The sequence below is a fragment of the Populus alba genome, chromosome 9, assembly GCF_005239225.2.
Source record: "Populus alba chromosome 9, ASM523922v2, whole genome shotgun sequence".
Taxonomy (NCBI): Eukaryota; Viridiplantae; Streptophyta; class Magnoliopsida; order Malpighiales; family Salicaceae; genus Populus; species Populus alba.
Window position 1 is genome coordinate 11,441,952 of NC_133292.1, and position 12,771 is coordinate 11,454,722.

The window sequence follows — 12,771 nt, forward strand, 5'->3', positions numbered from 1 at the left end:
ATGGCCCAGTGGGCCACAAGGTCTGCCTACTTATCTTTTAACGATATAATTAAAGATTAGTGTTCCAATACAAAAGAAATACAAACTTATTTGATTGATATATAATCAATTTATACGATTTTATACTTTCAAAACAAAATTAAAATTATGTACATTAAAACCAAAGAGATTCTATAAGATTAATCATCTTATTAAACTAAATAATTTTTTTATCACGGAGTTCTTATCCATAATTATCTCAAAATATACTTAACTAATTATATGATTTCCTGCATAAAAATATGGACGGTTTAAATCCATCTATCACACATGATTTAACATAATCCGATAGAATTGGAGTCAAAATCAGTCATCAAAACTATCCGAATTCTACTAGAAAAAAGTGTTACAGTCACTCACCAAGTGTAACACCACTACTATTATATATAAAACCAAACACTTCCTCCCCATGTCTTTGTTTCAGTCAACAAATTGTCGGTTCACCTCTGTCACTCTTACTAGGTTTTGGACGTGATCAGATAAGCACTAGTTGATATTGTTACAGGAGGTATACGAGGATGTTGTTCATGTGAAATAGTTCGTTTTATTTTTAATCAATCCTGTCTCTCTCTCTATATATATATGTGTGTGTGTGTGTGTGAAATAGTTGGTTTTATTTTTAATCAACTCCATATGTATATATATCTTTTGATAGTTTTGAAGTCTCTAAGAGTATCTTCAAAGACAAGAAGATGTCAAGGATTTCAATCCCTATAGTCGGATTTCTCCTGCTATGCTGTCTTGCAACTACGATTCGAGCTGAAGGAGATTACATATAAAATACAAAGACCGGAAACAGCCGACTAACGTAGGAATGATCAGGGACCTGATGAGTCGAATGACATTAGCAGAAAAGATTGGTCAGATGACACAGAGAGTGGCTGTTGCAACTGCTGATGTCTTGAGGGATTACTCTACTGGCAGCATACTAAGTGGTGGAGGAAGGGCCCCTCTCTTTAACGCCAAAGCTCAAGAATGGATCTATATGATTAATTAATGGATTCCAAAATGCTTCACTCTCTAGTCGTCTTAGAATTCCTATGATTTATGGGATTGATGCTGTTCATGGGCACAACAATATTTACAAGGCCACTCTCTAGTCGTCTTGGAATTCCAGATTCCAGAAAGGGTGTTCCCTATGTTGGTGGAAAGTAAGTGTGACTTAATTTAAACATTTAATTATATATATATTAGCTGCTAAGATAATTACTTTAGAAAATGCTAACCTTGTTACAGGGACAAAGTTGCAGCCTGTGCGAAGCACTTTGTTGGCGATGGGGGCACCACCAAGGGCATTAACGAGAACAATACTGTTATTGGCTACCATGGATTGATGAGCATTCATATGCCAGCTTATTTTCACTCCATTATCAAGGGTGTCTCAACTGTTATGGTTTCTTACTCAAGCTGGAATGGACAGAAGATGCATGCCAATCGTTACCTTGTCAAGACTGTTCTCAAGGATACCCTCAAGTTCGGGGTGCTGCTTAGTTAAATTTCTCATGTTTTTTGTTAAATTATGTATCCAAAACCAAGGCATAGAATATTATGAAAAGCAAACAATTCTAACCTTTTGCCTTCACTTTTTGAACGTCACAGGGTTTTGTCATCTCTGATTGGGAGGGTGTCGACATGATTACTTACCCATCTCATTCAAACTACACAGAATCAGTTCTGAAAGGAATTTCAGCCGGCATTGACATGGTTAGTTGATTCCTACCTCTCTATTCTCGAAGACTAGCAGAAACTTGCCTATTCTTGTCAAACAAAATGTTTTTTGTTCTGGTTGAATAGAGCTGCTGTTTTTCTTGACATTGAAGCTTTGACATGTGTGTTTCAGATCATGGTTCCATACAACCATACCGAGTTCATCAATATTGTGACTGACTAAGTAAATAACAATTACATTTAGGTCTATTTTACACTCCCTTAGCTGATGAGATTTTGGTTAACCAGCACGGAAGCCAGGTAGCTTTCTATGTCTGAATCTAATGCAAGTCCTTGAATAAGTGAACCTAAGATGGTTTCCTTAATGAAGTCCAGAAAGTCCAAATTAAGTGCTACGTTGAATTGGTCTAGCATCGTCCTAAATCATGTTGATCGCTTTATTATGATCTTTATATCACATCTCAGGAATGGCATTTCGGTCCATGGTTCCACAAAATCTACCATGCAAGGTAAATTAATTGCTTTATTATGATCTTTATCCTGTAAACCCACAATTTTTACTTTACATGATGAAAAAAGGAAGGATAAATCCAGAAACATGTTGAGCTTGCAGGATCCTGGAGACAATAATACTCAATCACTACCAAAAAAGCTGCAACTTAATCAAACAAACTATTTAGTACACGCTTGACAACAATTTCTTGGCCTTCCGAAATTGCAGCATGTTTCCTTGGCAAATTCCAATTTTAAATGCTATCGGTGTAGTTTTCAATCTCGATGGATATGACAGTTTGGGATTGACTCGTGGGAGGACTTGCGTTGTTGCGGAAAGATTGTGATGATTGGCCTAGCAAGTGCTCTGTCTCATCGCTATTTTGCTGGGCCCATGATTTCTGATTAAGGGCTTTCAGCTTAGCAAGCTCCTCTGACACTTCCTTCATGGATGGGCGGTTTACTCCTATGCTATTCAGACATCTTTTAGCAAGCTCAGCAACAGCTTCAATCTCATCCATCTCAGCTTCATCAGCTGCTTGAAAATCCAAAATCCCAAAAAGATTATTATTTTCCAATGCTGAGTTGAAGTACTGAATAAAGTTCCGTTTCTTTCCTGACTTGGCATTTGAGTTTGGCTTCTCCCCTGTGAGAAGCTCCACAAGAACTACCCCAAAGCTATAGACATCACTTTTGTCAGTTAAATTACCCGTCATAAGATACTCTGGATCCAGGTAGCCGAAAGTTCCTTGTATTTTCGTGGCTAAAATATTGGTCTGGCCTGGAGAAACAAGCACCGAAGCTCCAAAATCTGCTACCTTTGCCGTGTAATTATCGTCTAATAGAATGTTCACCGACTTGACATCTCCGTGAATAACTGGAGGGTCTGCTAGAGAGTGCAAATAATCAAGCGAAAGAGCAGCCTCCGATGCAATCCTCAGACGATTGCTCCAGGAAGCCAATACCTGTGACCTTTTGTCATGGATGTGCTTGAAAAGGGTTCCATTTGAGATGAACTCGTAAACTAGTAAGGGCACTTTGGTCTCCAAGCACAGGCCCAGGAGTTTTACCACGTTCTTGTGGTTGACCTGTGAAACAACGCAGATTTCATGTTGGAAATCCTCGTTCATCTGAGCTTTGTCCACCCCCTTGGACTTCTTGACAGCAACTACTGTATTGTCTGCTAAAACTCCTTTGTAAACTGAACCGAAACCACCTTCCCCGAGTTTTTTATCATCATCATAATTGTTGGTTGCTTTTGTCAGCTCTGCCTCACTGAAAATCCTTACTCTTTGATGCTTTAAAACCGTTCCCCCATTTTCTCTGAAGTTCTTGTCCTTTCTTCTTTTACTCAGGATCATGAAGAGCAATAGGCAAATAATCACCAGGGAAACTATGGCGCCTATGACTGCATACAGAAAATCAATGGAAAACAAATGAATCTCTTGAACAGAAACGTTTCCATGCCATATTTAGTGGCTATGCTAATTTCATGTGTCGAGAGGGAGAAATAAAGGATGTATGCAAAGCAAAATCCAATAACAGGAACTTATTGGTTCTCTGAGTACTAAAGATGGAGCTCTGGAAGCAGTCAAAGCAAGCTATAGCAACCACTGGTATAGAAGAAAAATGCAAAGGACATTTACCTGCTATAATGGTTGTGATAGCAAATCCTTGACAGCCTACTTTTCCATCACCATGCATGCCAAGTGAACATTTACATTTGTAATCCCCAATGGTGTTGTGGCATTTACCATGACATGGGTATTTCTGGGGATCCTTGCACTCATCAATATCTGCAAACATAATTAAAAAATTATGAATTGACCTTAATTCAATACAATTTAGTCTACACGAATATAAATTCTAGAAAAGTTCTACGCATTTAGAAGTTATTTTGTTTCATCAATATCTGACAAGAGGAATGAACAATCTTTTAATTTCAATTACGTAACTACTGAAGGCATCGGTCACTTTACCTTGGCATCCTTGTTCAAGATATGGGTTTCCTTGGAACCCTTTTTTGCATTCGCAACGATATCCTTGACCATTATCAGAGTAATTGCAATTTGTATTGATGCCACAAGCATATGAACTCTTATTGGCCTGAGCCTTTTCGCATTTCTCGGTTTGAGCTACCCATTCGATCACAACATTTGAAGTATCACTAGGTTTGGGAGTCCGAGAGAGTAGCCAATCCGACAGGTCAAGGGAGTCTTTGTCCTCAAGGAATGCAAAGCTACAGGGGTTAAATTCGGAAACATTCGTGTGGTTGGAATTGCTCCCAATGGTAATATCCAGAGACTTGAGACCCTTGGGAATCGAGGTCTGGCAGCATCCAGAACCTGAGCAGGAATTATTCTTTGACATGTTAACATTTTCAGTGCATAAAGAGAGACAAGCCGCCCCGAATGTCACCTCCTCGTTGGTCACCATGGCAATGGTATCACAACCAACTGCTGTGAAAACATTTTGAGAGTCTGAAAATGTGAAGGGGCCTGATCCAAGTGAGATAGACTGATTGAAAAGCCCCAACTGCCTCCCTGACTTGTCATAGCAATCATACGATGTATCAATGCCTACAGTGAGTGTGCCATTCAGCAATGATATATTGCGAGCAGGCATGTTCTTTCCAAACCACAGTACTTCATCAGTGGAATTGCAATCTAGAAAGAAGTGTTTATTCATGGCACATCTTTGTTCCCCAATCCCAAACGGGTAAGGAACAATAACATCCCCACACCTTTCTGGGCAGCCATCTCTCACATCTGGATTTGCTGTTGCTCCTGTTACTGCAGCCACTAGCAGCAACATCATCAGCAAAAACACCCACCTCTGAAGCATCATTACCTATACACCACCACCCAACTTAATATATGGATACAAAGAAGCTCCAAACCAACTCTCTCCCGCTAATTTTTAATTGTGCATCTTCATTTCCTGGTAGACAATATATAGCTAAGCGAGTCTGACAGAAAACACTCATCATATGACCAGTTCCGAGATGATCAGGTCAATGAAGTCTTGCGAGTCCTTTCTTCGATCTTTCTTCTATGGCAATCCAAAATTAACCCAACTGTGATGTAATTAGATTTATTTTATTTAGTTTTCTATTCTTTCAAGTTCGGAAAACATCCCATCCGAAGTCATGAGTCAATGAGGCCCCAATAATTAATGAATCATGAAGGCTAAAATAAATGATGTGAAAGAAACCAGTAGGAGAAACAGACAGGGAAAAGAAAAGTCCCTCAGAATACAGTATACCCCACAAAGGCAGCCATATTGGAATATTTTCTTGTTTCTGCAAGCTAAGGTTCCCTTTCCTCAATAAAAATGGGTATGGTATTAACAAAGTTATCTCATTGGAAAATTTACTTCTGAGTATAAACTTCAACAGGACCAGCCGAGCTCCATAGGGTATTTGCCACAGCAGAAACAGTGGAGAGCTTGGGACTTTACCCATAAATTAACCTACAAGACAATAACAATAATCCCAGACTTTGGCGCCATTAGCAACATTCATGTATAGTTGGGTTACGATTTTAAAACTTAACTGTAGTAAAAAAAACCCTCTTGGTTCAGGTACTACTCTTCTTTCTGTGATGCTCTTACTCCGACCTCTTAACTTCTTCGTTGATATCTTATGGGGACCATATCCGCTGGCATGTAGCTGGTGTGGACCGACGTCTGTGGTCCCACGAGGCCAATTATTTTGTAATACTTAAAAAAATAACATAGTATTAAATGTCATTAAAAACATGTCTTATCATTCTAAAGTTAGGTTGGGTGCATGAACTGTTGAAGGTTTCATGTTTCGTCAACATAACCATTTTTATATATTATAATGGATGTTAACATCAAGCTTAAAATAAGTGACACCAGACCTAGAAATTAACATTGGATTCCACCTAGCTAGCTGCAGGGGCGGTGGGCTCAAGACCACAAGCAGGCACGAATAGAGCTAGTAAATGCGAGAAATAAAATGAAAATGGCATAAATAGACATCAACCTTGAAAATCAACATTCTTTTGTAGCACGACATTTCTTCAACGAGATGTCGTCTACTTTGGTCTCAAAAACTTTAATTTACATTTCAAAGCGATGTGTCCCCCCATAAATCAAATGCTCTCCCACATACGGGCTCGTGTTAATTGTTTCCATTTTCCTCCAAGTAACAAAAACTAAAAATAAAAATGAAGTTGATTATCCAATCATACAGCAGTAGATTAAAAGTACCAGTAGCACCAAGACTGAGAATTTCAAGGGAAGACGTGCTAGAAAATAATATAAAATTATATCATGAGATTTCATTTAATAGCTTAAGTTATTTGGTTGAATTGGTTCTTTGACATAATATCAGAGTTTTGATATTAAAGTGGTCACGAGTTCGAATCTTAATACCCTCATTTATTTGATAAAAAAATCAAGTACATAATAATATGAGCTTGTACAAGTTTTAAGTTCAAAGGACTTTCACTTAAAGGGGTGTGTTAGAGAATAATATAAAATCATATCCTATAATTTTATTTAAAAAATTAAATTATTGGATTGAATTAATTCTCTAACAAGATGTAATGATCATGCACGCATTGTTTCCTTCCTCCATTGCAGTGAAAGGATACATTTTACCAGGGCTTGGGTGTTGTCTTCAAAAACATAAGCATAAAAAAACTGGCCAAACACCACTGGAACCTACCGTGTAGCTTCATTCAAAACAAACAAGGCAGGCTACTAAAAAACGACTTTATCATAGTAAACTCCAGCAGGACCAGCGGAGCAATAGGAGAAACAGACAATGAAAAGAAAAGTCCCTCCTTGGAATAACCCAACCTTTGCATAGGCAGCCATTTTGGAATATTTTTACGTCCGCGTCAAATATCTAATCGACGAAAAGAAAACTTCATTTTGTCTACCTAATCTATAAAACATATCTACTTTACGTCCACGTCAACAACTTAACAATTTTAGGCTGTGTTTGATTGCAGGAAAGTGAATTCCTGGAATTCACTTTCCTGCTTTTCCGATGTTTGGCAAACAATAAGAAAAAAGTCAAAGGAAAGTAAATTCAGTCAATGGAAAATGAATTAGTGTTAACAAAGGAAAGTGAATTCCTTTCTTAAATAAAGGAAAACACTTTCCGACAGTGGGCAGAGGTGAAAAGCAGCCATTTTTTCATGCCTTTTATTAACTGTTCATGTTAATTGCACTGTTCAATGAATAGTGCAATTAACATGAACAGTGTATTGCGTATATTGTTCACTAAAAAATAGTGAACAGTGCAGTTCTCTTGCACTGTTCACTTGCCCATGAGATTTTTTTTTTTTTAAGTGTGCTATTTTTTTAATATATTAAAAAAAAATAGTTTAGAGTGAATTTTATACCTTAATATTTTATCCAATTTTATTACATGCTAAAAATATTATTAAAACTATAGTTTTTGTCGGATGTATTTCGTACGTAATGGAATTATAAATAGTTTTTATGAAATAGTAAAAAAAATTTCACAAAGCTTATTTCTCTATAATATGATATGATATATATAGTTATATTTTATAAAATAAGCTATGTATGAATATAGAACATAATAAAAAAAAATTCATCATTATACATTTTAGATTTCATTTTTTTTATTGTAAGTGATTAAATATTTTATATTAAATATTATATATATATATATTAGATAAATTTGAAAAAAAATTTAATTCATTAATAAATTATTTTCCAGTTCATTTTCCATAATACAACCAAACACTGGAAAGTGTTTTCCAGTTTGTTTTCCATAACACTACCAAACATCAGAAAATACTTTCCCAGAATTCACTTTTCCAGGAATTCACTTTTCCCGGAATTCACTTTCCAAAAGGAATTCACTTTCCTGCAAACAAACGGAGCCTTAGAAGGATTTACAATTACATCATAATTTAGTATTTGCTACTTGTGGAGGCCTATTATTATAAACTGCAGTGCCATGGTCTTCACGCTGCCCCTTCATTGAGAGCACGTGCTCGAACTGTTCTTTGAAGGAAAATGATTTTCGTGGAATATTACTTCCTCACCAAAGGAAAACAGCTTGTGCATGAATTCTAATTGGGAGAAAGCATCTAGAAGCGCGACATGAAGGCAAAATACTTCCAACAGCAAGTCCTGTAATGGGGATCTAGTGCGGCGTCTACCTCATCAAAAAGATAAAACCAAGCATACTCTAAATATTTAATAAAAATTATTGTTAAATGCGTCACTGCATCTTCTTCCTCTTAATGTGACGAATGTCATCAAATAGTGGATTGTTTGTCTTTGGGTAGACATTTTTTTTCCCTTTCTTTTCTCTCACCTCCTCCCTAAATTGCAGATTAGTATTCTTGGTTTTTATATTTTTACTTCAACCCTTTTCTTTTAATTTTTTAATTTTTATCCTTAGTTTTTTGTAAAAGTTTCATTTCTTTTCAATTTGGACCTTCAATTCAAATTTATATATATTATATTTTTAAATTCAGTCCTTATTTTTTTTTATTCTTTTTTTCTTGGCCTTGTTATAAAAGTTTTATTGGTTTTAAATTGTATCATTCAATTCAAGTTTATGTTGTGTTCTTATTTTCAATTTGGTCATTTTTTTTTTTGAGTTATTTTTCTTTCAATCTTAACCCTCCAATCAAAAATTTTGTGTCCTTTCTCTTTAATTTCTTAGTTTTTTTCCTTGGCCCTTTTATACAAGTTTTATTTCTTTTCAATGTATTCCTTTAATTATAATTTGTCAAATATTTTTTTATTTGATCCTTATTTTTTTAATTTCTAATTTTTTCATTGGTCCTTTTATAAAAGTTTTATTAGTTTTTAATTTTATCTTTCAATCCAAGTCATTGTATGTTATTTAAAAAAAAAAACATTGGCCCTCATTCTTTTATTTTTTTGGTTAGAGTTATTTTTCTTTTAAATTTAACCCTCCATTTAAAAAATTTTAATTGCCCTCTAATTTATTTTTTATTTTGATTTTCACCATCATTTTTTTAATTACCATTTTTTTAATTTAGATCATTATGTGTTGTTAATTTTTGCCCCTTATTTTATTCTTCAACATTTAATTTGCTAGGGATTATGCTTCACCATTTTTCCATGCATGATGCTTCTGGTTTAATAACCTGGATCACATGTTTAAAAAGTTGATGTTGGTTGATATTTTTTTTTTACTTATTTTTTTTTTCAATTTTATCATTGTTTTTTTTTTAATTATTTTTTTCTATAGAATTATCCCGATCTTATGACCTGGATCATGAGTTTTTCGGCAAACCACAGGTTGACTCGCCCCTTATTATTTATTTCATCACCATTCAACATTAGTGTTTTTGTTTTTAAGAATTGACTTTGTTGTTTTCTTTGATTTTTTTTATGTAGAATTATCTCGATCTCATAACTTGGGTTATGAGTTTTGCCCATTATTATATATATATATATATATATATATATATTATATATATATATATATATATATATTACATATTTATTGCACTATCTCGAGTTGGTTTAGTTTTTTTTTTTTTTTATCTCTTTTTATCTGATTTTGTGCCTCTATGAATTTTTTCTCATGGTTTCAAGGTTTTTTTTTTTTTAGAATTATTTGTTTGCCGTTGTTGCGTGTTCTTTTTATCATCTAGTTAAATTTAAATCAACTAATTGATTTCAATTTCTCTAATTTCTTTGGAATGCGCTTGCACTATCTTAATATTATTTTTACAGGACCATCCGGCCAGCATAACAGAGGAGAGCTTGGGACTTTTACCCATAAATTAGCCTACAAGACAATAATCCCAGCCCTTGGCGCCATTAGCAACAATCTGAGGAGGGACTATAAAAAACCAGTTTCCATTTTGCTTCAGTGGATGACCCAGAAACTCAAGCATTCAAAGATGTCCCTTCTAGGCACACCAAGATCACTCCAATTCTTCTTGTGATTTGCTATATTTTCCCAAGGTGAGAAGAGAAATAATAAGATTAAGAGAACCTGAGCAAGATATATATATAGAAGAAAAAACAGTGACACCGATGGCTTAAAGCATTTTCGCAAAACAAATACCGAAACAAATGGTCTCAAGTTTATCCAAGAACATTAGGAAAAAAGAAAAAGGAAAAACTTGCAGAGTCGAGACATGTTTCTTATTAATGAATCACCAAGTCTTGAAAGGGACAAAAGGTTCGACATCTGATGATGATAGAGCTCGATCAACTTGAAAACTGTTGCAAGTAATTGATGTAGAAGCATCATCTCGCGAACTGATTACTTCAAGGTAATTCAAGTTATTGTTTTGGACGTTTGGGTGGATGGATGGATTGATTAATAAATTACATATAGGATAGTTGAAAAACAAGGAACACCTGCCACTGCCACTGCCACGTATTCAAGTGGATGCACATTAATTACCTACCAAATAATGGGTAGTTTTCCTCCATGTTCACCCTTGAATAGCTCCATTATCTATCAAATAGTAGGTAGTTTCCCCATGATCTCTCATGATTTTAGTGGGTTGAGAGCAACCCTTGATAAGCCCCCACGCTTTCAGCTTCCATAATTCCATAATCTTGGATATCAATAATTGCCACTAACCAACATTTTACATGTTCACCTGGCAGCCTCAACTGCCGGTTCTTGCTGCATTATCTGTTGAGTTTCTCGCATGCCTTGGACAATCCTTCTTCTAAGTTTAAGATCGTGCCAAGTCGAACCAACGACTTGCACAAGCTGTTACGTGCTGCTGAATTCGCATCTGTGTGCAGGAAGCCATTGTCTACGCTACTAAATTCCACAACAGCTCCAATTCTCGTCAGCCTATCCCCCTAACGAGTTTTCCTGCTTGGCCTGGAGTCCATTGTCTAGCCTAGAAACTCAAGCATTCAACAAAATCTTGCTGTCAGTCAAATTATTCAAACCAGTAGTAGCTTAAGTGGACATATTATCTGCAGATGCATTTAAATATTACCAGCTTCCCGTTAGATATAAATAACTACTTCTACTCCAGGAACCTAAAGATCAACTCCCTGCAATGGGTGGCAGCAATAGGTGAAGGGCACGGTGGTAATGCAAAATTTACATTTAGACTCCATACCAATAGCCAAAACAAGATCACATCGTTGTATGGCAAATATCAATGTCAGGGCTACCACAGTTTTCTGACCCCCTGATAACTGCTTCATTGATTGTGTTTCCCCTTGCCCTGTAAATGAAACCTACATGCCAAAACCAACTTGAGAAGCAGATTTAAATTTGAGAATGCCCATTATAAAACCAAGCATACTCTAAATATTTAATAAAAAATATTGTTAAAGATAATATTTAATTTTTTAGATTAAATAAGAAAAACGTAACAATTAAAGATAATATTTAGTCTCTTAAATTAAATAGAATAAAATATAAATAACTAAAGGAAATACGTATTCTTACCAAAAAGCCTTAAATATTTTTTTTTTTATTAAAGATGATATTTAATTTTTTATATTAAATAATAATAATGAAATCATTAAAGATAATATTTAATCTCATAAATTAAATATAATAGAATAAAAATAACTGAAGGAAATATTTGTTCTTACCATAAAGCCTTATATTGAGGTTATGTTTTTTGCAGCTTCGCAAATAAAAAGTCAAACAAAATCCTTTTCCTAGATGATCTATATTAATTTACGTGTATTATGATTTTCCCATGATTCGTATACCTTTTCAATCTCTGGAACACGACAGATATCTCTATCGGAGGATAGCCTAGCAACTGTTATCCAACTTTTGAAATCAAGGTTCTAGTTTTTTATTCAGTTACTTAGATGGGAATGGACTCTTATCATCTTATCAAACTAAAAGACTTTTTGATCACGGAGTTTTTATCATAATTATCTAAAAATATGATTTTTTTTTTTTTTTTATCATAATGAGTTTTTATCATAACTACATAAAAATATGATTTAACACAATCCGATAGAATTAGAGTCAGAATAAATTATCAAAACTATCCGAATCCTGCTAGAAAAAGGTGTCACGATCACTCACCACTACTATTATAAAACCAAACACTTACTCCCCACGTCTTTGTTTCAATCAATAAATTGTGGGTTCACCTCTGTTATTCTTACTAGGTTTTGGACGTAACCAGGTAAGTACTAGTTGATGTTGTTATAGGAGGAACGAGGATATTATTCATGTTTATGTGAAATAGTTCCAACATTATCATCACAATATCACATTAAGCATGCTTTGATTTTACTTTATTTTTTACTCTGTCCACATGTGTCGAGTGTGGATTGACTGAAAAATATTTGTTTGTGCTTTTCATGTTAATGTTATTGTAAGGTATGTCCAGTTTGTTTCTGTGCTTCAAGCGATGGTTAATTAGTATTTTTTTGAATCCCACGCTCCTATCATAGACACATTGAATCTCTGGAAATGAGCTTGCCTACTTTTCTGTGTATATATATTAATAAGTTTTTTTTATGTTATTTAATTATAGTTCGCTTTATTTTTAATCAATTACATATGTATAAGTATCTTTTGATAGTTTTGAAGTCTCTGAGAGTTTCTTCAAAGACAAGAAG

General features: G+C 34.7%; 1 protein-coding gene across 1 annotated transcript; it reads right to left on the reverse strand.

The window, feature by feature from the left end:
• Positions 1–2,193: 2,193 nt before the first annotated feature.
• On the reverse strand, positions 2,194–5,292 carry LOC118028230 (wall-associated receptor kinase 2). Its single transcript, XM_035031763.2, has 3 exons — positions 4,179–5,292; positions 3,846–3,995; positions 2,194–3,607 (listed from the first exon to the last, which is right to left on the reverse strand). The coding sequence occupies exons 1-3, from the start codon at positions 5,044–5,046 to the stop codon at positions 2,454–2,456; spliced, it is 2,172 nt and encodes a 723-aa protein (XP_034887654.1). The 5' UTR covers positions 5,047–5,292; the 3' UTR covers positions 2,194–2,453.
• Between the last annotated feature and the right edge of the window lie 7,479 nt (positions 5,293–12,771).

Coding starts and splice junctions, on each gene's coding strand:
- LOC118028230 (XM_035031763.2), bottom strand. CDS start 5,046: ATGATGCTTCAGAGGTGGGTGTTTTTGCTGATGATGTTGCTGCTAGTG. Junction 3,996..4,178: donor TCTTGAACAAGGATGCCAAG/GTAAAGTGACCG, acceptor TTATGTTTGCAG/ATATTGATGAGTGCAAGGAT. Junction 3,608..3,845: donor TATCACAACCATTATAGCAG/GTAAATGTCCTT, acceptor TTCTGTATGCAG/TCATAGGCGCCATAGTTTCC.